At 41.1% G+C, this 24,714-nt stretch overlaps 3 protein-coding genes and 1 pseudogene across 6 annotated transcripts in view; 3 read left to right on the forward strand and 1 right to left on the reverse strand.

The window, feature by feature from the left end:
• Positions 1–24,714, forward strand: part of LOC146478312 (uncharacterized) — a 175,554-nt pseudogene that overhangs the window by 106,082 nt on the left and 44,758 nt on the right. The window lies entirely within an intron of this gene.
• LOC146478317 (uncharacterized) overlaps positions 1–24,714 on the forward strand; it is a 65,125-nt gene that overhangs the window by 39,735 nt on the left and 676 nt on the right. The window contains exons 1-3 of one of the 3 annotated variants that reach the window (XM_085111852.1): positions 11,568–12,570; positions 15,216–16,348; positions 17,556–24,714. The exon at positions 17,556–24,714 is cut by the window's right edge and continues 676 nt beyond it. In XM_085111852.1, the coding sequence (XP_084967978.1) occupies positions 15,262–16,348; positions 17,556–21,604 (5,136 nt within the window). In that variant the 5' untranslated portion in view covers positions 11,568–12,570; positions 15,216–15,261 and the 3' untranslated portion in view covers positions 21,605–24,714. Of the gene's footprint in view, positions 1–11,567; positions 16,349–17,555 lie in introns of those variants that run through there. The other 2 variants (XM_085111851.1, XM_085111850.1) reach the window with 2 other exon arrangements.
• The window catches only part of LOC146478318 (microfibril-associated glycoprotein 4-like), a 193,619-nt gene that overhangs the window by 21,569 nt on the left and 147,336 nt on the right, over positions 1–24,714 (reverse strand). The window lies entirely within an intron of this gene.
• LOC146478319 (uncharacterized) lies at positions 352–9,451 on the forward strand. Its single transcript, XM_085111845.1, has 2 exons — positions 352–1,898; positions 3,163–9,451. Exons 1-2 carry the CDS (start codon positions 788–790, stop codon positions 7,401–7,403), a joined length of 5,352 nt encoding a protein of 1,783 aa, XP_084967971.1. The 5' UTR covers positions 352–787; the 3' UTR covers positions 7,404–9,451.

Here is a 24,714-nt window from a genome sequence, read left to right on the forward strand (position 1 = left end):
CGGCCGCAAGTTTGAAAACATTTGAAAGCTTTCGCGAGACTCGCAAAGTAATTTCAAGTACAACTGTTAAGGAAATGGAGAAAATTTTCCTAAATTTTTCCCTAAAAGGGAAAAAAGTCCTCTATTGCTTTTATAAAATATTTCTAAAAAAATAATTCAACAAATGAAGGGAAATTTAGTTTATTTATTTCTTGATTGAAAAAGATGTTCTCAGTACACGCTCTGGACTATCATATTTGCTACTAGCCAATGAAAACACGCATCTAAACACTCGGGCAGTTGGGAGGATTCTCAAAAGCTATGCAAACCCTCGACTGCGTCTCGGGTTTGCATTACTGTCTCGAATTCTCCCAACCACCGAATCCTCATCACTTTTTGGTGAATCGTAATCTAAAACGCTGTCTTTTTCTTCTGTTTTGTCCACTGTTAGACCTCCGGAAATTAGAATTACGTCGACGGAGATGTCACACGTTACAGTAATGTTAATGGTGTCTACCCCCTCCATCCCTCCCCCCGCAATCAAGAACAGGACGACATAAACCGTGAAAAGGTCTCTTGTTTTAGAATAAAGAGGTTTATGATCAAAAGAGCAAGCCCTTCGCTCACTGATTTAATTAAAAAAGTTTAAACACTTCTCTTTTGGGATAGCGCCGGTTTGACTTTGAAGCATTTATAGGAATTGCGGTTTTCAGTAGGCATTAAATACAATTTATTCTCTGGTATCATTGGTTTCAGTAAATTCAGGACCAGTTGGATCCGTATCGTTTGTGACAAATGTTGATACGAGATGGCTTTGAGGCCTTACCGAGATAAAGAATTAAATTACTTCAAGTTTTCTTCCCTCGTTTTAAATGAATTCCCCAAAGCGTTACGCCAGACTTTTAAAACCATGTGGGACAACACCTTTGGACATCGCCCTGGATTCCAGCGCTGGGATGACTCCCTTGCTGTGAGAAATCTGTTTGTGTCCATAGAGGGTGGTACAACCAGAGTTCCTACACACCTGTCTTACAATGAATGGGATTGCACTGCCTTATTCCAGGCCACCATCTTTGCGCAGTCCTTTGCCTTACCAGATAGCTCAGGTCGCCATAGAACACTCAGTGATTTGTACGTAAAGTCCCGTGGTGTACGTCGTGGAAATTTCCATGCATCTGTTGTGAGCCCAAGTAGAAACAATGCTGAAACATTTGCACTTGCGATTGATCAACTTCGACTTCTAAGGAACTCGCTGTGCCATTCGACAACCTCGGAGATGGACAAAATAACATTTGACCAACGTGTGCAACACGCCAAAGATGCATTTAAAGCTCTTGGAGCTACGACAGCTGTGATTGATGCTGTTGAAAGTATGACTGAATCACATTTTCCTACAAATGAAGTCGATAAGTTGAAACAGCGTTTGAGGGTGGAGTTTCAGGCGTACATCAAGTTTCTGGAAGCTATGAGCTCAGATATCAGCGAGTTGACAGCGCTGTCCACTGCCATAAAGCGTAGAGTGGAAAGCGATACTGCTGACAAAGAAGACATCGCCATGTTGGAGCAAAAACTCGAACAGTTAATAAAAGCGAAAAACGAAGCTGATGGGAGGGATACTCGTGCGAACGAGATACTTGAAAATGTGAGTTCAGATATCAACGAGTTAAGATCGAACACAGCTGCGATGAAACAGAAAATGGAAAGCGATGTTCCAAACAAAGAAGACATCGCCATGTTGGAGCAAAAGATTGATGAGCAGGGGACAAGGATTTTGGAGGATATAAGCTCAGCTATGGACGAGTTGAAGCAGGAATTGGAAGGAGGGACCGCTAGCAAAGAAGACATCGCCATCTTGGAAGGAAAGATCGACGAGCTGAGGGAAGCGCAAAATGTTGGTGATGATCACTCAAAAAATCCAGGTACCATGCTTAAATAAGCCTCGATAGGAAACAGAAACGCTTGTATTAGGAATTAGTAAATTACAGTACATTTCCTTTATAACGGTAACGGATCTGCCCCCTTCATATTCTGTTAGCTTGATCCCCCCTCCCCCTCCCCCCCCCCCCCCCACCCTGGTCGCACTCCCTACTCTCCCCAATCTTCCTCTGCTTTAAAATCCAAGATTGCGACTATAGCGCTCCTTCAAAATAATACGGCTAACGTCCGTAGTACTCAAATTCATCTTATGCGAAGTAAATTGGTTAGAATAAGACATATGTAAGGACAAGAAGCTGTTATGGTAATCAAGTTTCCTACTGGGGTTTCACTGTTTATCGATGAGAAACTGTTTTAGGGTAGAGGAAACCTCTTGCTCCTAATATGGAAACCCCCTCTCAAGGCGTCAAAGAGAACGTCACAAAACTATGGGATTTAATGAGCAAAATAGTTGCTCTACAAGTGTGTTATGGATTTTGGTAAATTCCTTTCCTGTCTTCGTTCTGAAAACGGCAACGACCTTTTCAAAGTTTGTGGACAATGAGAGCACATTACGGTGAATTTTTCATTTTGTTTACTACCTTGAATGCCATTACTGCCAATTTAGTTTGGCTACATTGTTTAAGTTGAACGAATTGAAATAATCACAAAGAAGTTCAATCAACGCAGACTTATATTATGAATGCAAGGGGCGTTTTGTTGTTCCCTTATATACGTGTAACACGTACTCCTTCGTAATACTGAAATTCAGTTCTATCCCTTTGACACCCCAGTGTGAAGATTAAGAAGACCAAACGAGTAGCAGAATGAATTTTCTTTCAAGGACAAATAACTGCTGCTTGTAGTACAAAATTAAGAAGACTGTACAGTTTTACTGGACCAAGCATGTGAACGACTTTTTAAAATCTTGCTCAATGTTTACCTTGACAAAGGTTTCAACTTTGTTTTGCATTATGCTCGGTTCAAAACACCCACCTCTGAAATATCTGTAGTTTTACTTACATTCTACATTTTTACTACGCTACAGGGAGCAATAGCAACTTAAATTCGGTCTAAATTTGAGACTATATCAGCACGGGACAATATGTTAGGGAGAGGGGGGCGCCTAAACGAATGAATCTAACTTCCATTTGAGTGGGGACGTTACAAAGCTGGTAAGCGTAAGAGAAAGGGATGAAGAGGTTTTAAGTGTTGACCTCAGTATTTAAAAACGTTTTGAAGATTGCTTTTGTGCTTTGTCTTTCGAAGGTACGAACAAGTCGTTACCAAGATCATTCCTTCCTTCATTGGTTCCTAACTTTACTGGCCGCCAGAGCGAGTGCCAGGAGATCATCAGACAGGTGATTTCTGAATCTTCGCGATTCGTGTCGATCTGGGGCTCACCAGGATTTGGAAAAACTTCAGTTGCGATCGCAGTGGGACATGAACTTCAATCTCAAGGATTGCCTGTCTGTTTCGTTTCGTTGAGATCACTTCAGTCAGTTGCAGATCTGAAATCAAAGCTCCTTAGGGCTTTCAGACAATTCACTACAAATCATCAGTCATCGGCTCTATCCCCTGAAGATGAGCTTTACCAGCACGTAAGCGAGATTTCAGAACGTATTGTAGTTATTCTTGATAATGCTGATGATCTGTTAGAAAGTGGCTTGCTGAATGTGAAGACAGACGTCGTACGGCTTCTCGAAGAAATTCTCTGGCAAAATGAAAAGTTGACACTCATTGTAACAACGAGGGAGTCTTTCGAATTTATGAACTTGCATTTTCGAAGCCACAAGTCTTTAAGAGTAGGACCATTAGACGGAGCCTCCTCCAAAGCCCTTGTTCACAAGCTACTTCCAACTGCCTGCACCTCCGACTGCAATCGAGTTACCCAAATCTGCGGGCATGTTCCTTTAGCTATAAAGCTTTTGTGTTCATCAATTTCCGACGATACTTCCCAGACAAGCCAGTTTCTAGATGATTTCATGGGGACCGATACCGAAAGTATCGCTGAGATGTTGGACAACCCAGATTATCCAACAGATCACCGATTGCAGGTTCTTTTTGACTCCTCTTTCCAGAGACTCTCTGCACAAGAAAAAGAAGCATTGGTGTCCTTGTGTATTCTTCCTGAAAATTTTAGTACAGAGATTGCTGCAGCTGTTTTGGGTAACACAAGAACTTTTGAGACCAAGAAGATATTACAGCGGCTTTGGAGAAAATCTCTTATCGAGTCAAGTTCGAAATCAGGGTCGTACTCCATGCATAAACTCATCCAATCATTTTCTAGAGAAAAGGGAGAGCATCAAATGAATGAGATTATGCACAACTCAAAAAGGCGCTTCTTTAGATTCCACGTTTCACGTTTCAAGAAACTTAATGAAGATTTTCTAACTGGTCATTCCATGTCGGCATTCATTGCATTTTATGAAGACGATGAAAATATGTTTCAAAGCCTAGAAGAGGGTTGTTCAGATCCTGAAATAGCTGATGATGTGTTCCAAATTTTAGCAGAAGCAGAACTGTTTTTGGGTACCCTTTGTTTCTTAGAAGGAGAAAAATTCTCCAATATCTACAATTCAGCAATTGAGGCCGCAAGCCAGCTTGAAAAAACTAACTTATACGCCCGCCGATTACTTGTTTCACAGGCGTTTGAGGAAGTTAGTAATAGCGAAGGGGGAAGTTTGATGCATCTGCTCACCGAACCAATGAAAATCCTTCAAATCTCTGAGTCGACAACTCCTCCCTTGCCATTTAACGAAGACAAAGGGAAGAGCTTGTGTTATTCTGGCATATGTCACCTTGTTTCTGGAAATATCAAGAGCGGAATTCACTGCTTAGAGAAGTCAAGTTTGCTACTAAACGACAGTCCCCAACAGACAGTCCTCAAGCTTGTCATTTTTCAGATCCTTGTTGTTTATTATAACTTACAAAATAACTTGTCAAGTTCATCTGACTTTTACAACAAGGCACTGCAGAAATGTAATGCAGTGGGAGACACACAACTACTCATCGTCTCACCCATAGAGGAACAGGCAAATAAAACTGACAATGAAAAGAACCATCAAGAAGACACAAAGATCGTTCAGAATCAGCCACTTAAATTACTAGTTATCTATCTTCTTTGCCAAGCATCAAAGTATTTTTGTGACACTGACACGAGGCAATATTGTAGTGATTTTCTACGTCAAACACTACGAGAAATCGAGACTGAAGCCCAAATATCCTTCGGTTTTTTCAATTTCTATCGCAAGGTTCTTTATATTCTAGCGACTTTCAATCAAGTTGACGACCCAGTAAGACTCTATGAGGAACGAATCGGTTACCATGAAACAGCACTCAAGAAAAACTCTGAGATGTCCGGCCAACGACACAGCAAAGCTCTTGCCAAGTGTTACTATGACCTTGGTATGCTCCACTACAGTAAAAGGAACTATCAGGAGTCTCTTCAGGCACACCAGCGTGGGCTTGACATAACATTAACGTTGCTTGGAGAAGAAAATGCTAGCACGGCTAATTGTTACCATGAACTAGGCATCGCACAACACGCATTAGGTGACTACACTTCTGCTCTCCAATCAGAGCAGCGCGCGTTAGATGTGAGAAGAAAGCTGTTTGGAGAGGAACATGCAAGCACAGCTGATAGTTACCATTTAATCGGGGTCACACAGCATGAGTTTGGTGACTACACCTCTGCCCTCCAGTCACAGCAGCACGCGTTAGATGTCAGAAGAAAACTGTTTGGAGAAGAACATGCAAGCACAGCTTGTATTTACTGTGATCTCGGGAGGACGCAGCACGAATTAGGTGACTCTAACTCAGCTCTGCGGTCACTCCACCGCGCGCTCGATATTCGAAGAACACTCTTCGGAGAGGAACATGCGAGCACAGCTGATAGTTATCAAACCATTGGAATCACGCAACTCAAACTATGTGACCTCAGTTCTGCTCTCAAGTCACTTCAACGCTCGTTAGATGTTTTCCGCAAACGTTTTGGAGAAGAACATCCAAGTACGGCTGCTAGTTACTACTTACTCGGGGTCACACAGAATCAGCTTAGTGACTACACCTCTGCTTTCCAGTTACATCAGCACGCGTTAGATGTTAGAAGAAAACTGTTTGGGGAAGAACATGCAAACACAGCTGATAGTTACCATGAGATCGGGGTCACACAAGATCACCTTGGTGACTACACCTCTGCTTTACAGTCACACCAGCGCGCGTTAGATGTTAGAAGAAAACTGTTTGGGGAAGAACACGCACGCACAGCTGATAGTTATTGTAAGCTTGGGATCACACAACTTCGTTTAGGGGATTTAAATTCGGCTTTTCAGTCACTCAAGTACGCGTTAGATGTTAGACGAAAACTGTTTGGAGAAGAACATGCGGCCACCGCTGATAGTCATCAAGCCATTGGAGTCATGCAACTCAAAATAGGTGACCTCCGTTCTGCTCTCCAGTCACTTCAACGCTCGTTAGATGTTTTCCGCAAGCTGTTTGGAGAAGAACATTCAAGTACGGCTGCTAGTTACTACTTACTCGGGGTCACACAGCATAAGGTTAGTGACTACACCTCTGCTCTCCAGTCACATCAGCATGCGTTAGATGTTAGAAGAAAACTGTTTGGGGAAGAACATGCAAACACAGCTGATAGTTACCATGAGATCGGGGTCACACAATATCACCTTGGTGACTACACCTCTGCTTTACAGTCACACCAGCGCGCGTTAGATGTTTCAAGAAAACTGTTTGGGGAAGAACATACAAAAATAGCTGATAGTTACCATAAGATCGGGGTCACACAACATCAGCTTGGTGACTACACCTCTGCTCTTCAGTCACACCAGCGCGCGTTAGATGTTAGAAGAAAACTGTTTGGGGAAGAACATACAAAAACAGCTGATAGTTACCATGAGATCGGGTTCACACAATATCACCTTTGTGACTACACCTCTGCTCTCCAGTCACTTCAACGCTCGTTAGATGTTTTCCGCAAGCTGTTTGGAGAAGAAAATCAAAGTACGGCTGCAAGTTACTACTTACTCGGGGTCACAGAGTATAAGCTTGGTGACTACACCTCTGCCCTCCAGTCACACCAGCACGCGTTAGATGTTAGAAGAAGACTTTTTGGAGAAGAACATGCGGAAACCGCTGATAGTTATCAAGCAATTGGAGTCACGCAACTCAAACTATGTGACCTCAGTTCTGCTCTCCAGTCACATCAACACGCATTAAATGTTAGAAGAAAACTGTTTGGAGAGGAACATGCGAAAACCGCTGAAAGTTACCATTCACTCGGAGTCACACAGTATGAGCTTGGTGACTATACCTCTGCCCTCCAGTCAACGCAGCGCGCCATAAACGTCCAAACAAAATTGTTTGGAGAACAGCACGCAAGCACAGCTTCCTGCTACCGTGACCTCAAGAATATACAGTGGGCGATAGGTGACTTCGACTCAGCTCGCCAATCATATCGGCGTGGACAGCGCGCTCAATGTACACCGTTTTGAAGAGAACTGTAAAAAGCATCGATGACAGCCACCGTTTTGTAGCATCACACTGCACAATGTACATGATGTCACCAGCTCTGTTCAGAGCACCAGAGTATGCGGCACGCACCTGAATTCTCAGTCAACAGACGTCTGATTGATTGATTGATTGATCGATCGATCGATCGATTGATTGATTGATTGATTGATTTATTGATTGATTGATTGTAAGGAAGCAGTGAATCAATTTTGACGACAATCCCTCGCACTCCTGCCCGAATTTTTCATTATCGTTAGCGGAGTGGTCCTCAATTTGAGTGCCGAAAAAAAACCTTTGCCGTTTACTATGGCTTCGCTTACTTAGCTCGTTGACTTCAGAGAGAGTAGTTTTGACTTGCTGTTTTTTTTTTATTAACTAAAAAAATCTGCGTAATTTTTCCGTGCGAACTTTGCAACCTCGCGTAATGAACATTAGCTTGGATTCCACGATAATCTGTATATCTTGCATTGAACGTTACGTGTACTTTAGTTAAAACCTGAAACAGTTTCAAACACTAACTGTTCATGGGTGGAGTCAAAATGCACAGTAAGGCTCTGTTTACACGGGGGTCGGGTGCCCCGCATTTTTGCCTCGTGCCATCGCCCATTTTCTTACTAGGGCTAACGCTCAGAGGGAAATTCATGGGTTCATTCAGCACTTTCACAAACTGCAGTGTCAATTCTCTTATCCATCATTTATGACCCACGTAGACTAATTCCTTCCAGCCGAGCCAATACATAGCTCGTCCATAAATGCAAAAAATTTCTATTCCTTCTGGTTCTAGAATGGTGACGCAGTCTAACTGATGCAAACACTCCAGTGCGTTTTGTAAAGAGACTTATATTTTCTTTGTTCGTGAGCAGGCGGTATCCTGAAGATCCTACTGAAAATCTGTTTGGTTCCGGGAGCACGGTTACGGTCTGACGGACAGGTCATGCTTTTGAAATGGCTTATGTAAGAAATGTGATGTTGTGTTTTAAATGACAGATGTATTCATTTACAAGGTTTAGATCACAAGATCACACTTTTGTTAGTATTCAGTTTGTAAACACAGGAACAATATCAGGATGCGCTAAAATAAACGAAATCATGAATTTCCCAGTTTAACTTCCACGTCTTCTTGAAAAGGGAAGTAAAAAATATAGGGACTACCTTACTAAAGCATCGATAGAGACTATTAAATAAAGTTTTTGTAAAAAAAAAGTTGGCGAACTCAGGATAGCCCAGTTAGGTAGGTGGAGACAGGCTCTCCTGTCACCGTGAGGTCCTTCATGTAAGCAGACGTAGTTGCACATAGTTGTATATAAAGAATAATTGAAAACTTCCAATTAAGTTTAAGTTGAGTGATCAGCAAAATTAGAAAGACTTCTAGGATAAGGGAGTACTTTTTGAATGGCTGCAATTAATGTTGATTTCTATACTAAAATTCTTGTTCTGAACAATCACCCGGATTTAAAGAAAGCCTAGATTTTCAAATGGCGTTCATCAGATGGCTGTCACATTTATAGCTCTGAGTCTTTGCACTCTGAGAGAAAAATCCATTCGTAATTAACGCAAATGAAGGGCGGTTTCTCATCGGGGACTGTCATGTTTTGTCAAATGGGTCCGACTTTGATCGTGCTTCAAAACCTTGCCACAAATTTTAGTTTGAAAAGCAGAAATAACATTCAAGTGTGCTAAAAATTAGATATGATTATCGTCTCTTTTCGCTTTTAAATTTCCCGCGCGCCGCCATTTTTTTATTTTGTGACGTTATACGAATGTCACTATTCAGTGGGCGGAAGTTTTTTTGTGTGAAACATTTGAACAACCGTCTTACGTCATGAAATCCAACTTGGCGGCGACCACGAAATTTAAGAGCGGAAATGAGCAATAATGAAATCCTTTTAAGTCCAACACAGAAATATTATTTCTATGTTTTCCAACAAAATGTAAATTAAGATTGCAGTTCCAACAATTTAACGTTAACTTATTTCATTAGTAGAGGTTTTCTTTAAGATTAGTAATAAAGTTGTTGGTTTTCTGCACATCCGGGTCGCACCGCCTTTTAGTGTACATACGTTTAGAGAAACTCTGTCTGATAAAAACGTGAAACCATGAAACGGAGGTTTGACTTTTCGAGTTGAATGGTAATTAAACACAACGACTCAGCTTTCACAAGGAAAAGAGTAGAGACGGCTTCGGGATCAACCTGTGATTTTCCTTTCTTCTCCTCTGATTGCAGATAAGTGGGCCCCTTCATACGTCAATTGTGTCTACTCATCCTCATAATTTCCCCTTTTCTTCCATTTATGCGCCTCCAAGACAACAGTCAACTGCCAAACATTCAAGCTGGCCAACTAGAATACGTACCAAATATGAGTATTTCTAATTCCCAAAAGATTGAAATTCCTGCATGTAAAAGTAACGTAACAGGCCATTACTAACATTTCCGAGGGGTAGGCCTTGTTTGCTTTTTCCACTGGATAATCATAGGTAACGATTATTAAAACCGAGATTAAAGAAATGATCGTTGAGGTCTAAGCCCAGGGGTTTTTCAGAGATGCCACTGCTTATTTAAACAATATTTTTTTTTATTAGACCTTTGAATTAGACAAAGCCCATCATTAAGTAGTTTTAATAGCGTGTTAAGAAAACTAAATTGTCTTTAGTCTAATTTTTATGTATTCATATATTAGTCTTTATTTTTCATTTTTTTTTTTGTTCTTTTTTAATTTTCGAGGACTCTTTTGTAAATCCCTTATTAGTGAAATTGATTTCCTCAATAAAGATTATTATTATTATTATTTTTATTATTGTCATTATTATTATTATTATTATTATTATTATTTTATTAGATTCGCCAAAAGATAATACGTTACAATAATGATCAACAACTTACAGAATACAATAAGAACACAATATGGCAGGGAACCCGCAACAGCGCAAGCCAATTACTGCGGACCCAGTACATTAGAAAAATGTAAAATTAACAGACAGGAAGGGAAAAGTTAAAACTAGAAGCAGACCTCGAAGATTTTCGGAACTGGTTCTCGCTTCTGGAAGCAATTAGTGGCAAGTCTGGTTGATTGCTTTTAAAAAGGGTAACCTCCAGTTCCAGTGGACTGCAAAACAGTCGTATATTTTGCGTTGGTCTGTCATTCGTATGCGCGCGGTCTTCACACGAAAGCTCTGGAGCGAGTGTATAAACAGAGTGTGGGACATGGGAGACGACTGTTTTGTAGTCTACAATTCCAGTTGCCAGCAAAGAGTACCCACACTGTCGTATTTGCAGCCAAGTGCTCATTGTCTCCCGTGCTCGTCAAACTCTTTCTCTAATGGGATTTTTATTATTTTTAGCATCCTGGCGGTGCCTTCAAATCACATTGACTTGGATCAGTCGCGTCGAAATAACGCTCTAAAATTACTCTCCAATCATTTTTGTTCTTGCTAGTGCCACGTAGCCCTTATTTTCAGTGTCCGAAAACCGAAAGCTGAATACTGCGATGAGAAAATTTTTCTTCCTTCATCTAAAATTTGTTTACCGTACTTTACTTCAAATATATATTAAAATTGCCCCTGGGACGAAAATTTCATTTTCCATCTTTTTGCATTTTCGTGTAGAATATGACCTTCTTACTCATGCTACCAAATTTCAATCCTTTAAGTTGATTGGAAGTATTTTATTTTTTAAGCTTTTATTCGAGATTTCACGGCTGACATTACTTGGTTTTGTTCCGGAAGTTAACAAGGCTGCTTGGCTCAAATTACAGAAAGTGGCGTCATTGGCTCAACACGAAAAATTCCACATGGCTAATTTTCATATGGATTCCGCTTCATAAACTGTATTCTGCTGTTGCGAACTAAATAACAGCAGAATACAGTTTATGATGTAGAATCCATATAAAAATTAGCCGTGTGGAATTTTTCGTGTTGAGCCAATGACGTCATTTCCTGTAATTTGAGCCAAGCGGCCTTGTTAACTTCCGGAACAAGGCCAAGTAATGGCGGCCGTCAAATCTTGAATAAAAGGCTAAAAAAAAAAAAACAAACCTCCAGTCGCTGTAAAGGATTGAAATTTGGTAACATGAGTAAGAAGGTCATATTCTACACGAAAATGCAAAAAGATGGAAAATGAAATTTTCGTCCCAGGGGCACTTTAAATATTAAATGCGCGATAATGTATGCAGTTCATGAACATACAATCATAGTAACTAAGGTGAAGTCAAAACAATAACCGGACTTGCTAATCCACGGTTCGTTGTAGACTTCATGAGCTGCAGCTACCCTATGTTCTAATAATTCCGTTAAGACCAAGCTTAGCTAAGCTCAGTAGCCTTGATTTCTGGAGTCCTCGTTTAAAGCTCGATTCAGTCTACAACCAGATCTATAAATATAATCGGCCCTAAAGGCTGGTTTACAGGTACAACGCAAGCATAAGCACAAGAAACCAAAGTGTAAACCGGGGGCAACGCAAGCATAAGCGCAAGCAAAAACGCAAGTACAAGAAAAGGAAATCGTTCCTTTTACTTGTACTTGAGCTTATGTTTGCGTCGTTGCATCGCTCGTGTAAACCGGGAAAACGCAAGCGTAAGCACAAGAAAAGAACAAGCAACAACACCTCCTCGTCGCTGAATACTTCCTCGGCGTCCGCCATCTTGGATTTGAAATTTTTGCGCCAAAATTTTAATTCACTGCCTTTGTTTATGTTACCTAGTGCTTATGCTTATCGCACGTGTAAACCAGCCTTAAGGCTGCTAAAATCAGTGTGAAGATTGTAAACCATATTGGATTGAAAAAATGTACTTTGAACCCGCGTAGCCCGTGTATTGGAGCTCGCACCGGCGATTCACGAAAATTTGTTTTCATTATTATTTTGTTTTTACACACCGTCGCGTCCATCGCAAATGACACTTATAAATATTCTGCTGACGTAAATAGTTTGGAATTTTCAGTTTCGACACGCCAGAAAACTCCACTACTGTCAAGGGTCTAACTATTACGCAAATTGAGGAGTGACGCTGCATTTCGCTGCATTATTTGTCGGTTTTTTTCAGAATGTAACTCATAAGAGTTTGCAAGCCATTTGCTTTGAGATGCAGTAACAAACCGCCGTTTATAGTGTCCCCAAACAACTTTCTCAAGACTGAAGTCGTTTATTCAGGTATTGTATTTTGTATGTATAGCTTATAGGCTTGTAACGTTACAACTTGACAGTTTTAGTATACAATTACTAAACTCCCTGTTGTAGTCCTTGACGAAGGCTTAATTGATCATTGGTCCGTGCTGCTAGATCCTCCAATGTTTGAAGTTGAATCTTACTCAGTTTTATGCGGCATAAAAAAGGTTCCCAGTGCTGTCACAAAAGGTTTAATTGGGGTTTTGCATCCTTTAATGAGGAAAAGTGGGGCTTCATTGCTCCAAGACAAAACTTGCAGCTTCCGCCCTGTCGTCTTCGAACGCCGCCTGACCTTCGAGGAACTGAAATGCTGTCGAAGCGAAGTTTCAAGCAGGGGAAGGCCTTTGAGCCCCGCGCAGGATTCGCTGGCGAACATTTTACGGTCCTAAGCAACCAATTGTATGAATCCTGAAAGAGTATAGGTATTTCTTTTTATGTAATTATTTTGTTTTTCAAAATAAAACGGAGGTTCTTGTAAATAGGTGCTTACATGCGCAGATAATTTCGTCTTTATCTTGCAAACTTAAATGAGAATTGCTCCTCCGTCGGGAGCTACGTTATAAAGACAAGTTTTGAAACTGTTTAATAACGGTCCATTATGATTGAAACAAATGCAAAGGACTGAAAGATAAGTTTAACTGGAAAGTTGTTTTTCAAGATTACTGAGTTAGTTTTAGATGGCCCCGCGTGTATTTGGACGATGACTTGGATTGTTTCCAGCAAACTGTAAATGACACGGACAAATTTGATTTGAATGATCAGGCTTACTAGTTTTACTAGACTCTTAGTGTGTCTAGTTTCATTATAGAGCCTTCCCAAATGGTAAGATCTACCCCCCCCCCCCAATCCCCCCTCAATCCCCCTCCTTTTGTACAACGTGTATAAGCATGTACACTCCCATCGGACATTCGGGTACCGTTTAAGTGGTTTCCCTTAAAGATTTAAAGATTGAAGCAGGTTATTTCAGTACCCACTTATCTGAAATGGTGACGGACTTTTTACTAGTTTTTTGAAAAAGGAAGAGCTTGTCTGGTGTTGATCTGAAATACAAAAGGATCTTTGACTCGTGTTTGTTGGTTTGATATTGGCTACATTCGGAACTATGAATAATAATTAAAATGTGTATGTGTTGAGCTATGGGCAAGAATATCTTAACTAAAACCATCCTGACCACTCTTAACGTTAAGTCATATCACTAGAGACCAAAATAAGATGAGAAATGCTCTTGTAAGGACATTTTTGCACGTCCGATAATCTGCATTAATGGCACTAAACAAGAGCCACAGAGCTAATTTTAGCTGACTGGCTTTCCGCTATTTCGATTTATTTAATGACTGTGTTGTATTCTGAATTGTTTCGGGGCTTTGGGTCGTGACTGTTGATCTGACGCGAAACAAAACAGGCGAGACGTAACACCTAACAAACTGTGTTTTCTTTAGCTAGCAAACGATTTTTGGAGACATTAAGGGTATTTCAAAAAGTGGGAAAATGATTTAGTCAGCAAAGAAAAAACAATCAAGTTATTACAGTTTTAATTTCAATCTATAATTCGAGTCTAAAGTACAATTACGGGTGGTTATGCATTACTTCCACTTAAAAGAGTTATTATCCTCTCAGACATTTGACAGCTTTATGGATTATTTTCAAATTGGCTGCCTTTTCTCTCTTTGTTTTACGCTCGCCATGCGTTCCACTCAAAGCCGACATGCTGTGAGAAAATGCTGATTGGTTTTGTATTAATCACGTTAATCTTGAATTCGCAAAAAAGATCTTAGTCTTCACTTTGTTATGTAAATCGCTTTCACTAACATTTGGTTGAAATTTGTAACAAGAACTAAAAACGAGGAAAGTTATGATTTTTTAAAATACGCAACGAACCTTGCCATGGTTTCCAACGCCATCCCCGTAGGAGTGCAAACACGTCTCGGCAACAGCACAGTAGATGAACGGGATTATAACAACTTGATAGGTGACCATAGCAACAGTATAACCAGTTAAAAACAAGTGGCTAAGAATCCCTCCTTATAGTTTTTTTAAACTTTGAGAAACTTGCAGGTGATCACCGTTCCATAGATAAATGGGGGTCACCTAGCTTGTTTTTTAATATAATAGTAACCACTTCAAGCTAAAATAAGGGCTTTTTCACAGGTTGTTGTTTTGTTATGGTGAGATATCAATCCGAGAAAATGACCATGACTTGTTTTGCAATGATTATATACTCGTTTAATACCATTATCGTTGTATCAACTGATAAAAAGTGGTAGCGTTCATCTCTCAAAATATAAATGCTGGAAACGGCTGTGAGAGACCTTAAAGTAACAACAATTAATATCATTCGAAAAGAGCTTGGAATTTATACCGAAACTGGACGAATTTTTGATGAACTTGGCCACAGATATTCAACATTTGTTAGCTACTGACGAGAAGAGAAGAAAGGCCAAAAAAGAAAGGCCAAACAAGGACAAAGTAATATTTTGGATTGCATGCTTTCAGTCAATCTACGGCGCGCTTGACCAGTGATTTCAAAGTCTGAATCGAGACTTGCGCGTCGATTTAAATAAATAATTCAGACTGCCAAAAAGTGGGTATTTGTCACAATTTATTGTCTGGTATCATTGGTTTCAGTTAATTCAAGTCCAGTTGGATCCCTGAGTATCATCTGTAACACATGTTGATACGAGATGGCGTTGCGGCTTTATCGAGACGAAGAATTGAATTACTTCAAGTTTTCATCCCTCGTTTTAAATGAATTCCCCAAAGCGTTACGCCAGACTTTCAAAACCATGTGGAACAACACCTTTGGACATAGCCCTGGATTCCAGCTCTGGGATGACTCCCTTGCTGTGAGAAATCTGTTTGTGTCCACAGAGGGTGGTACAACCAGAGTTCCTACTCACCTGTCTTACAATAAATGGGATTGTACCGCCTTATTCCAGGCCACCATCTTTGCGCAGTCCTTCGCCTTACCAGATAGCTCAGGTCGCCGCAGAACACTCAGTGATTTGTACATTAAGCCCCGTGGTGTACCTCATGGAAGTTTTCATGCATCTGTAGTGAGCCCAAGTGGAAACAATGCTGAAACATTTGCACTTGCGATTGATCAACTTCGACTTCTAAGGAACTCGCTGTGCCATTCGACAACCTCGGAGATGGACAAAATAACATTTGACCAACGTGTGCAACACCTTAAAGATGCATTCAAAGCTCTTGGAGCTGCGACAGCTGTGATTGATGCCGTTGGAAGTTTGACTGAATCAGATTTTCCTACAAATGAGGTCCATAGGTTGGAACAGCGTATGATGGAGGAGTTTAAGGCGCACATCAAGTTTCTAGAAGCTATGAGCTCAGATATCAGCGAGTTGACAGCGCTGTCCACTGCCATAAAGCGTAGAGTGGAAAGCGATACTGCTGACAAAAAAGACATCGCCATGTTGGAGCAAAAACTCAAAGAGTTAATAAAAGCGAAAAACGAAGCTGATGAGAGGGATACTCGTGCGAACGTGATACTTGAAAATATGAGTTCAGATATCAAAGAGTTAAGATCGAACTCAGCTGCGATAAAACAGAAAATGGAAAGCGATATTCCGAGCAAAGAAGACATCACCATACTGGAGCAAAAGATCGATGCGCAGGGGACCAAGATGAACGAGTTGAAGCAGAAATTAGAAGGAGGGACCGCTAGCAAAGAAGACATCGCCATGTTGGAAGGAAAGATCGACGAGCTGAAGGTAGCGCAAGATGGTGGGCAGGATCAATCAAAAACTCCAGGTACTAAGCTTAAATTATGAGAAATGGATTGATCCGGATAAGCCAAAATGTAAGTGATAATAAGGTGTTCATGGTAAGTAAGTGTCCCAGTGTCCATAGAGTGAGGTTTCACTGTTTATCGATGGCAAATTAAAGTATTTTAAAGTACAGGTGCGACAAAGAAAACGCCACAAAACTATGTCATATCTAATGAACGAAATAGATGCCCTGCAAGTGCAGTATGGATTTTGGTAAATACCCTTCCTGTCACAGTTCTACAAACCAACAACGTAAAATGATCAAATCTTTACACTACAGTAAATTTGTCAGTTTCTTTTCTACCTTGAATGCCGTTCCTACCAATTTAGTTTGGCTACATTGTCTAAGTTGAACGCATTGAAATAATGACAAAGAAGTTCAACTAGCGCAGACCTACAGTAGAGATTAACGTTTTGTTGTTCCCTAATATACGTGTAATACGTACCCGCTCGGTCCCTTTTGGTACCTGTGAGGATTATGAAAGCTCAACCATTACCATAACCTACGAGCAATCCGGCTCGCTTTAGGTCATCCGCAAGAGGATAACGCGAGCTACGAGCGAAGCGAGCCGCAGGAAGACTATGGGGGGAGGGGGGGAGAGGGAAGGGGGAGCCTCCGCCCCAATACCTCTCGCGCTTCGCTCGCCGCTCGCGACGATCCTCGCGCGGATGACCTTAAGAGAACTTGCTCGCAGGCTACCATTACCAATATCAGGGCATGAGTGAAGTTTTACTGAACCAACCAAGTGAATAGCTTTAAATCTTTTCTCAATATTTTACACTGACAAAGGCTTCAGCTTTGTTTTGTATTATGCTTGGTTTAAGGTGGCCGAACACAGTTCGCGCGCGCTTGACAGGTTCACTCTTTTAATGATGATAGTAAGCGCGCGCTAGGGATGTGGTAAGCAAAATATGGCGTCGATAAAGAGATCCCTTATTTTTATATCAAATAGATCACAAAGTTTAGTTTTGCTCTTAAATTAATCCAGTGTCTCGTATTTTAACTCTTTTTCTATCATCACCGAACAAAGAAGGGAGAGGGGGTGGCCTAAAGGAATGAATCTGACTTCCATTTGAGTGGGGATGTTACAAAGTGGTAAGCGTAAGAGAAAGGGATGAAAGGGTTTTAAGTGTTGACCTTAGCATTTGGAAACATTTTGAAGATTGTTTTTGTCTTTTGCCTTTCAAAGGTACGAACAAATCGCTCCCAAGATCATTCCTTCCTTTATTGGTTCCTAGCTTCACCGGCCGCCAGAGCGAGTGCCAGCAGATCATCGGCCACGTGACTTCTGAATCTGCGCGAATCGTTTCGATCTGGGGCTCACCAGGATTTGGAAAAACTTCAGTTGCAATCGCAGTGGGACACGAACTTCAATCTCAAGGATTACCTGTCTGTTTCCTTTCGTTGAGATCACTTCAGTCAGTTGCAGATCTGAAATCAAAGCTCCTTAGGGCTTTCAGACAATTCACCACAAATCACCAGTCATCGGCTCTATCCCCTGAAGATGAGCTTTATCAGCAAGTAAGCGAGATTTCAGAACGTATTGTAGTTATTCTTGATAATGCTGATGACCTATTAGAAGGTTACTTGCCGAATGTGAAGACAGACGTCGTACGGCTTCTCGAAGAAATTCTCTGGCAAAATGAAACGTTGACACTTGTCGTCACAACGAGGGAGTCTTTCGAATTTATGAACTTGCATTTTCAAAGCCACAAGTCTTTAAGAGTAGGACCATTAGATGAAGCCTCCTCCAAAGCTCTAGTTCACGAATTACTTCCAACTGCTTGCACCTCCGACTGCAATCGAGTTGCGCAAATCTGCGGGCATGTTCCCTTAGCTATAAAACTATTGTGTTCGTTAATTTCCGACGATACTTCCCAGACAAGCCAGGTTCTAGATGATTTCATGGGGACCGATACCGAAAGTATCGCTGAGATGTTGGACAACCCAGATTATCCAACAGATCATCGATTACAGGTTCTTTTTGACTCTTCTTTCCAGAGACTCTCTGTACAAGAAAAAGAAGCATTGGTGTCCTTGTCTATTCTTCCTGAAAATTTTAGTACAGAGGTTGCTGCAGCTGTTTTGGGTGAGACAAGGATTTTTGAGGCCAAAAAGATATTACAACGGCTTTGTAGAAAATCCCTCATCGATTCAAGTTCAAAACCAGGTTCATTCTCTATGCACAAGCTCCTTCAATCATTCGCTAGAGAAAAGGGAGAGCATGAAATGAAGGAGATTATTCAGAACTCAAAAAGGCGCTTCTGTGAGTTTTGCGTTTCTCTTTTCCAGAAACTTAATGAACAGTTTCTAACTGGTCATTCTATGTCGGCATTCATTGCGTTCTATGAAGATGATCAAAGTATTGTTCAAAGCCTTTTAGATGGGTGTTCACATTCTGAAATAGCTGACAAAGTCTTTGACGTTCTAGCAGAAGCAGATCTGTTTCTGGATGCCCTTTTTTACTTACAAGGGGAAATCGCTCTCAAGATTTACGATTCTGCAATTGACACCGCCATCAAGCTTGAGGCTACTGGGTTTTACTGTCGATTACTTTCTTCAAAGGCTTTTGGAGATGCATATTGGGGTGGAGAAGGAAGTGCGAAGCATTTTCTTTCTAAAGCAAAAGAAATGCGACTGTCGACACCAGCGTTATTAAGCGAAGAAAAAGGAAAGAGCTTGTGCTATTCAGGCATATGTCAGCTGGTTTCCGGGAAAATTGACATCGGAATTAACTGCTTACAAGAGGCTATATTGGGACTAGACAAAACCTTAGAGCAGGCCGTCCTAAAGCTTTTCGTTTTCCAGGTCCTTGCCGTATATTATAAGTTCCTAAATGACTCGTCCAGGTCAGCGCATTACTACAACAAGGCAACCCAGCAATGCAAAAAAGTAGGAGACAAGCAACTACTTATTATTCCGCCAATGGAAAACAGAGAAGAAGAAACTATCAAGGAAACGACACCTCACGCAGACACGGACGTCGTGCCCCACAATCAGCCACTAAAATCAATACTTAATTTGCTTCTGTACCAAGCAACAAGAAGTTTCTGTGACAATGAGGATAAGGAATATTTTAGTTATAACATGCTACGAATTTTAGAAGAAACGCAAACACAATTTCCAATTTCCGTTGGATTGTTCAATTTTCACCGCTTTGCTGTTGCTATTACCGTGCGTTTTAATGAAATCAAAGACCCAGGAAAACTGTATCAAACGAAAATCAGTTACCATAAAGCATCACTCGAGAAATGTAGAGAATCTGTTGATTTACAGAGCGTACACAAGGAAGCACTCGTCAAGTGTTACCTTGATCTTGGAGATTTCCACTTCAATAAAGAGAACTACCAGGACGCTCTTCACGTATATCAGCGTGCACTCGATATAACTCGGAAGCATTTTGGAGAAGAACATACAAGGACAGCTGATAGTTTCCATTCACTCGGGAACACACAATATCAGCTTGGTGACTACACCTCTGCACTCCAGTCAAAGCAGCACGCGTTAGATGTTAGAAGGAAACTGTTTGGAGAAAAACATGCAGACACAGCTCATAGTTACCATTCATTCGGGGTCACACAACACCAGCTTGGTGACTACACCTCTGCACTCAAGTCAAAGCAGCACGCGTTATATGTTAGAAGAAAACTGTTTGGAGAAGAACATGCAAGGACAGCTGACAGTTACCATTCACTCGGGATCACACAATATCAGCTTGGTGACTACGCCTCTGCACTCCAGTCACACCAGCACGCGTTAGATGTTAGAAGACAACTGTTTGGAGAAGAACATGCAGACACAGCTCATAGTTATCATTCACTCGGGATCACACAACATCAGCTTGGTGACTACACCTCTGCCCTCCAGTCAAAGCAGCACGCGTTAGATGTTAGAATACAACTGCTTGGAGAACATACAAACACCGCTAATAGTTACCATTCACTAGGGGTAACACAGCATGAGCTTGGGGACTACACTTCTGCTCTCCAGTCACACCAGCACGCGTTAGATATTAGAAGAAAACTGTTTGGCGAAGAATATGCAGACACAGCTCATAGTTACCATTCACTCGGGATCACACAACATCAGCTTGGTGACTACACCTCTGCACTCCAGTCACACCAGCATGCGTTAGATGTTAGAAGAAAACTGTTTGGGGAAGAACATACAAGCACAGCTGGTAGCTACCATGAGATCGGGGTCACACAATATCAGATTGGTGACTACACCTCTGCACTCCAGTCAAAGCAGCACGCGTTAGATGTTAGAATAAAACTGTTTGGAGAAGAACATAAAAACACCACTGATAGTTACCATTCAGTCGGGGTCACACAGCATGAGCTTGGTGACTACACCTCTGCACTCAAGTCACACCAGCACGCGTTAGATGTTAGAAGAAAACTGTTTGGAGAAGAACATAAAAACGCCGCTGTTAGTTACCATTCACTAGGGGTCACACAACATGGGCTTGGTGACTATACTTCTGCTCTCCAGTCACACCAGCACGCGTTAGATATTAGAAGAAAACTGTTTGGAGAAGAACATGCAGACACAGCTCATAGTTACCATTCACTCGGGATCACACAACATAAGCTTAGTGACTACACCTCTGCACTCCAGTCAGACCAACACGCGTTAGATGTTAGAATAAAACTGTTTGGAGAAGAACATGCAGACACCGCTGATAGTTACCATTCACTCGGGGTCGCACAGCATGAGCTTGGTGACTACACTTCTGCTCTCCAATCAAAGCAGCACGCGCTAGATGTTAGCAGAAAACTGTTTGGAGAAGAACACGCAGACACAGCTCATAGTTACCATGAACTTGGGATCTCACAGCATGAGCTTGGTGACTACACGTCTGCACTCCAGTCAGACCAACACGCGTTAGATGTTAGAAGAAAACTGTTTGGAGAAGAACATGCAGACACAGCTCGTAGTTACCATTCACTCGGGATCACACAACGTCAGCTTGGTGACTACACCTCTGCTTTCCAGTCACACCAGCACGCGTTAGATATTAGAAGAAAAATGGTTGGAGAAGAACATGCAACCACCGCTGATAGTTACCATTTACTCGGGATCACACAACGTCAGCTTGGTGACTACACCTCCGCTGTCCAGTCATTCCAGCACGCGTTAGACGTTAAAAGAAAACTGTTTGGAGAAGAACATGCAAGCACAGCTGCTAGTTACGGGGAGCTGTGGTTAACACAACTCGTGTCAGATCTAAATTAGCGAACAGTGAATTATAACTAAGAGCAAGTTCTGATACTGCCGAAGTGTTTCAAGTTTTCTTAAATAGTTTTCAGTTGAGTGGCGAAAAGTCAAAGTTAGTGTTTGGTTTTGCGATATAAGGTTTCGTTATGTTGTTGCTTTACAAACTTTCTTCCATTCGGATGTAAAAGCAAAATTAATTGCGTTTTACTCACACGGGTTTTCCCGCGCTTAACGCCGCTTACCTGTATTTTCCTAGGGTTTGAATGCACCGTACCGAAAAAGATGACAACTGGTACATTTATCCATAATTCTTAGCATAGGAAAAGTCTAAAAACGATTAGAAAGCAAGAAAAAACTAAAACAGGTACTATGAAATTGCAAACGCAGCAAACACAATTTTGTTAGTACAAGGGGAATTTCGCCAAAAATGTTGCTTTCTATGTGCATGTTGTCCTCGGCGAGGAAATGGCGCGATGAAAACTTTCGTCGTGCCATTTCCGGCACTCCTCGGGCTGACTGGCTGTGCTAAGTTTGCAAGGTATTGTGGTTAAAATGTACATTCGCCATCTTTTCTTGTACGATGGATTGGTTCCTGTTGTTGCTTGCTTGTGCTGTGATTGGAGCAGAGTAACTACTATGGTTTTCTTCTGCACTTATTTAAAAACCGTTGTCTCTGGCGAGAGGCGGCTGTATGCGCAAGTTGTGTGACAGATGCTGTATGATTCAGTTCTTCGAACACTCTAAGGAGCCAGTTACATGAGCTGGGCTGGACCGGTTAGCAGGCTCGACATCTCGGCATGTCTGTTAATCACAACAAATTATACGGGAATAAGCGATCCGTTAAAAAATCGGGTTGAGAGTTTTGTATGTACGTCGCCTACCGGGCAGCATTTTTTCACGACAAAATTTCACACGACAACGAGATTGATCATCGAAAAGTACGCATTTCCAGTTAAATGTGACGAATGAAGAAACAAGCTATTTGACTGATTGATTAAAAATCAGCCAAAATGATTAGTTAACAAATTTAAAGTAAAATGAAGCCATGTCATCGTGGCAAATCGAGCCAGTCCGGCTCATGTAATCGGCCCCCTAACGTATCTTGATCGACAGTAGTCTGTTTTTAATTTTCAGAGCAACCAGTGGAGCTTCCTAGAACTTTTCCCTTACGTTTTTCTTGTCCATATTTTAGCCAGTTTTGTTTTATGCATGAGCTTATTGTATAAAATTGTCGATAAAATAGTGTAAAATTCAGGGTGAATATATGAGGTACACATTTGAATAGCGGATGGCAGATTCAATGCAGTAGGGAAGGCCATCGCAGTGAGGGAGGCAATTTGAAAAGTTTCAAAAATGAAGGCAAAAATCCAAACAAACAGACAAACAAACAAACAAACAAACAAAGAACCCAACAAACAAACAAAAAAAAAGAAACAAACAAAAGAAAAAAGCAAAATCAGGGTTTGAACATTACAGGATTCGACTCCATGAACTACGTGAGAACTGCACCAATATCGCCGAGATAGCGGGCTGGAATCCTGTTCAAATTCAAATTTCTTTTCAGGCTTCCATTATATCGCAGCTGTTCAAGTTGCGTACCTATCTACGATCGTCGTCCCTCGTCGAAGGTCATTTCCGAGTTGCTGTGAATCTCATTTTAAAAGCAAGTCTAAGTGCAAAGTTATTCATATGAAAATTAGTAGTTTTGTTTGCATATGTATGAAAACTAATTTTCATAATAGACAACCTCGTTCCCAGGGTCTCTCCTCTAGAGACCCTGCGAACGAGGTTGCATAATAGAAACTTTGCTCTACGCCTCGTTTTCAAAATGAGGTTCAAAGCAGCTCGGAAATGGCCTATTATCTTTACTGGATGGAGGGACTAAATTTTCTTACATTTTCAGTGCAACGCATTGAGTTGATGGTTTTGTTTTTCGTCAGTTTTGTTGTAAAAGTTTTTCTTGTACATAGTCGTGGTTATAATTATATATGCTTATCGAATTTTTACTTGATGTATAAACCTACAAGGATACTTCTTGATACCTCACTGGGACCTGTTCGGTCGAGCCTCACTTAATCTTTGTCACTATAGAAATTTATTGTTGAATAACATTCATTGGAATATTTACAAGCTGGTGTTAATCTAAAGATTCAAAATGAACCCTTTTGGTCCCTGCGCATAGAGGGATTGTCACGTCGTTTAAAAACCGGCGCGACTCAAAGCTAATTTTGAGGCAGTGTTACACGAGGCAATTCGGCTTGCAACTTGTCTCGCAATTTCTTTACACCGTTACCACACAAGTTGCACCAAACGTTGCGTCGTCTAACATGCCCTAAAATGAGCTTAGCTTGCAATGTTTTTATTGTAATCACCATTGCACGAAATAGAACCGAGTTCTACTTTTGGTAACTGTCTCTGCAACAAAATATTACGAGACATGCTCATTTCAGGGCATGCTATACTAGGCAACGATTCGTGAAACAAAATTGCGAGGCAAGTTGCAAGAAAACTTGCGTGGTGGAACAGCGCCTTTACTCGTCCCAATTTACCAACCCCATTGGAAGGTTCAATTGTATGGGCCAATCTACACGTTACAAGTTGTCGGCCAATTTCGTTTTTTCTGTTGGTGTAGCGTTGGTGAAAGTAGGCCTGATTAAAAAAAATCTGTTGCACTGCCGGCATACCACAAATTTTTATCAGTCGGTGTCCGATTTTCATCCGCTCGCTCATTTTGTTTGCCAAATTGAGCCAAATTATCCTCTTAATCGGAGAGATCTCTGATCGCAGAGAAGTGGGACTCCTTCATATGTCAATTGTGTTTACTCATCCTTATAATTTCCCCTTTACTTCCATTTATGCGCCTCTGAGACAACAGTTAACTGCCATACATTCAAGCCGGCCAAAAGGCGTATCAGTCAAAAAATGGGTTATTTCCTCAAGGTTCGAAATTTCTACATGTAAAAGTTAGATCACAGGCTATTACTTGCATTACCAAAGAGTATAGGCCTTGTGTACTTTTTCTATTTCTAGGTCCACAGATCACTTAAAACCGAGATAAAGAACATCATTGTTGAGGTCTTATCCCAGGAATTTTCCGAGATGCCACAGCTAATTTAAACAACATTTCC

Source organism: Pavona decussata, unplaced genomic scaffold (assembly GCF_977016875.1).
Source record: "Pavona decussata unplaced genomic scaffold, jaPavDecu1.1 SCAFFOLD_64, whole genome shotgun sequence".
Classification (NCBI taxonomy): Eukaryota; Metazoa; Cnidaria; class Anthozoa; order Scleractinia; family Agariciidae; genus Pavona; species Pavona decussata.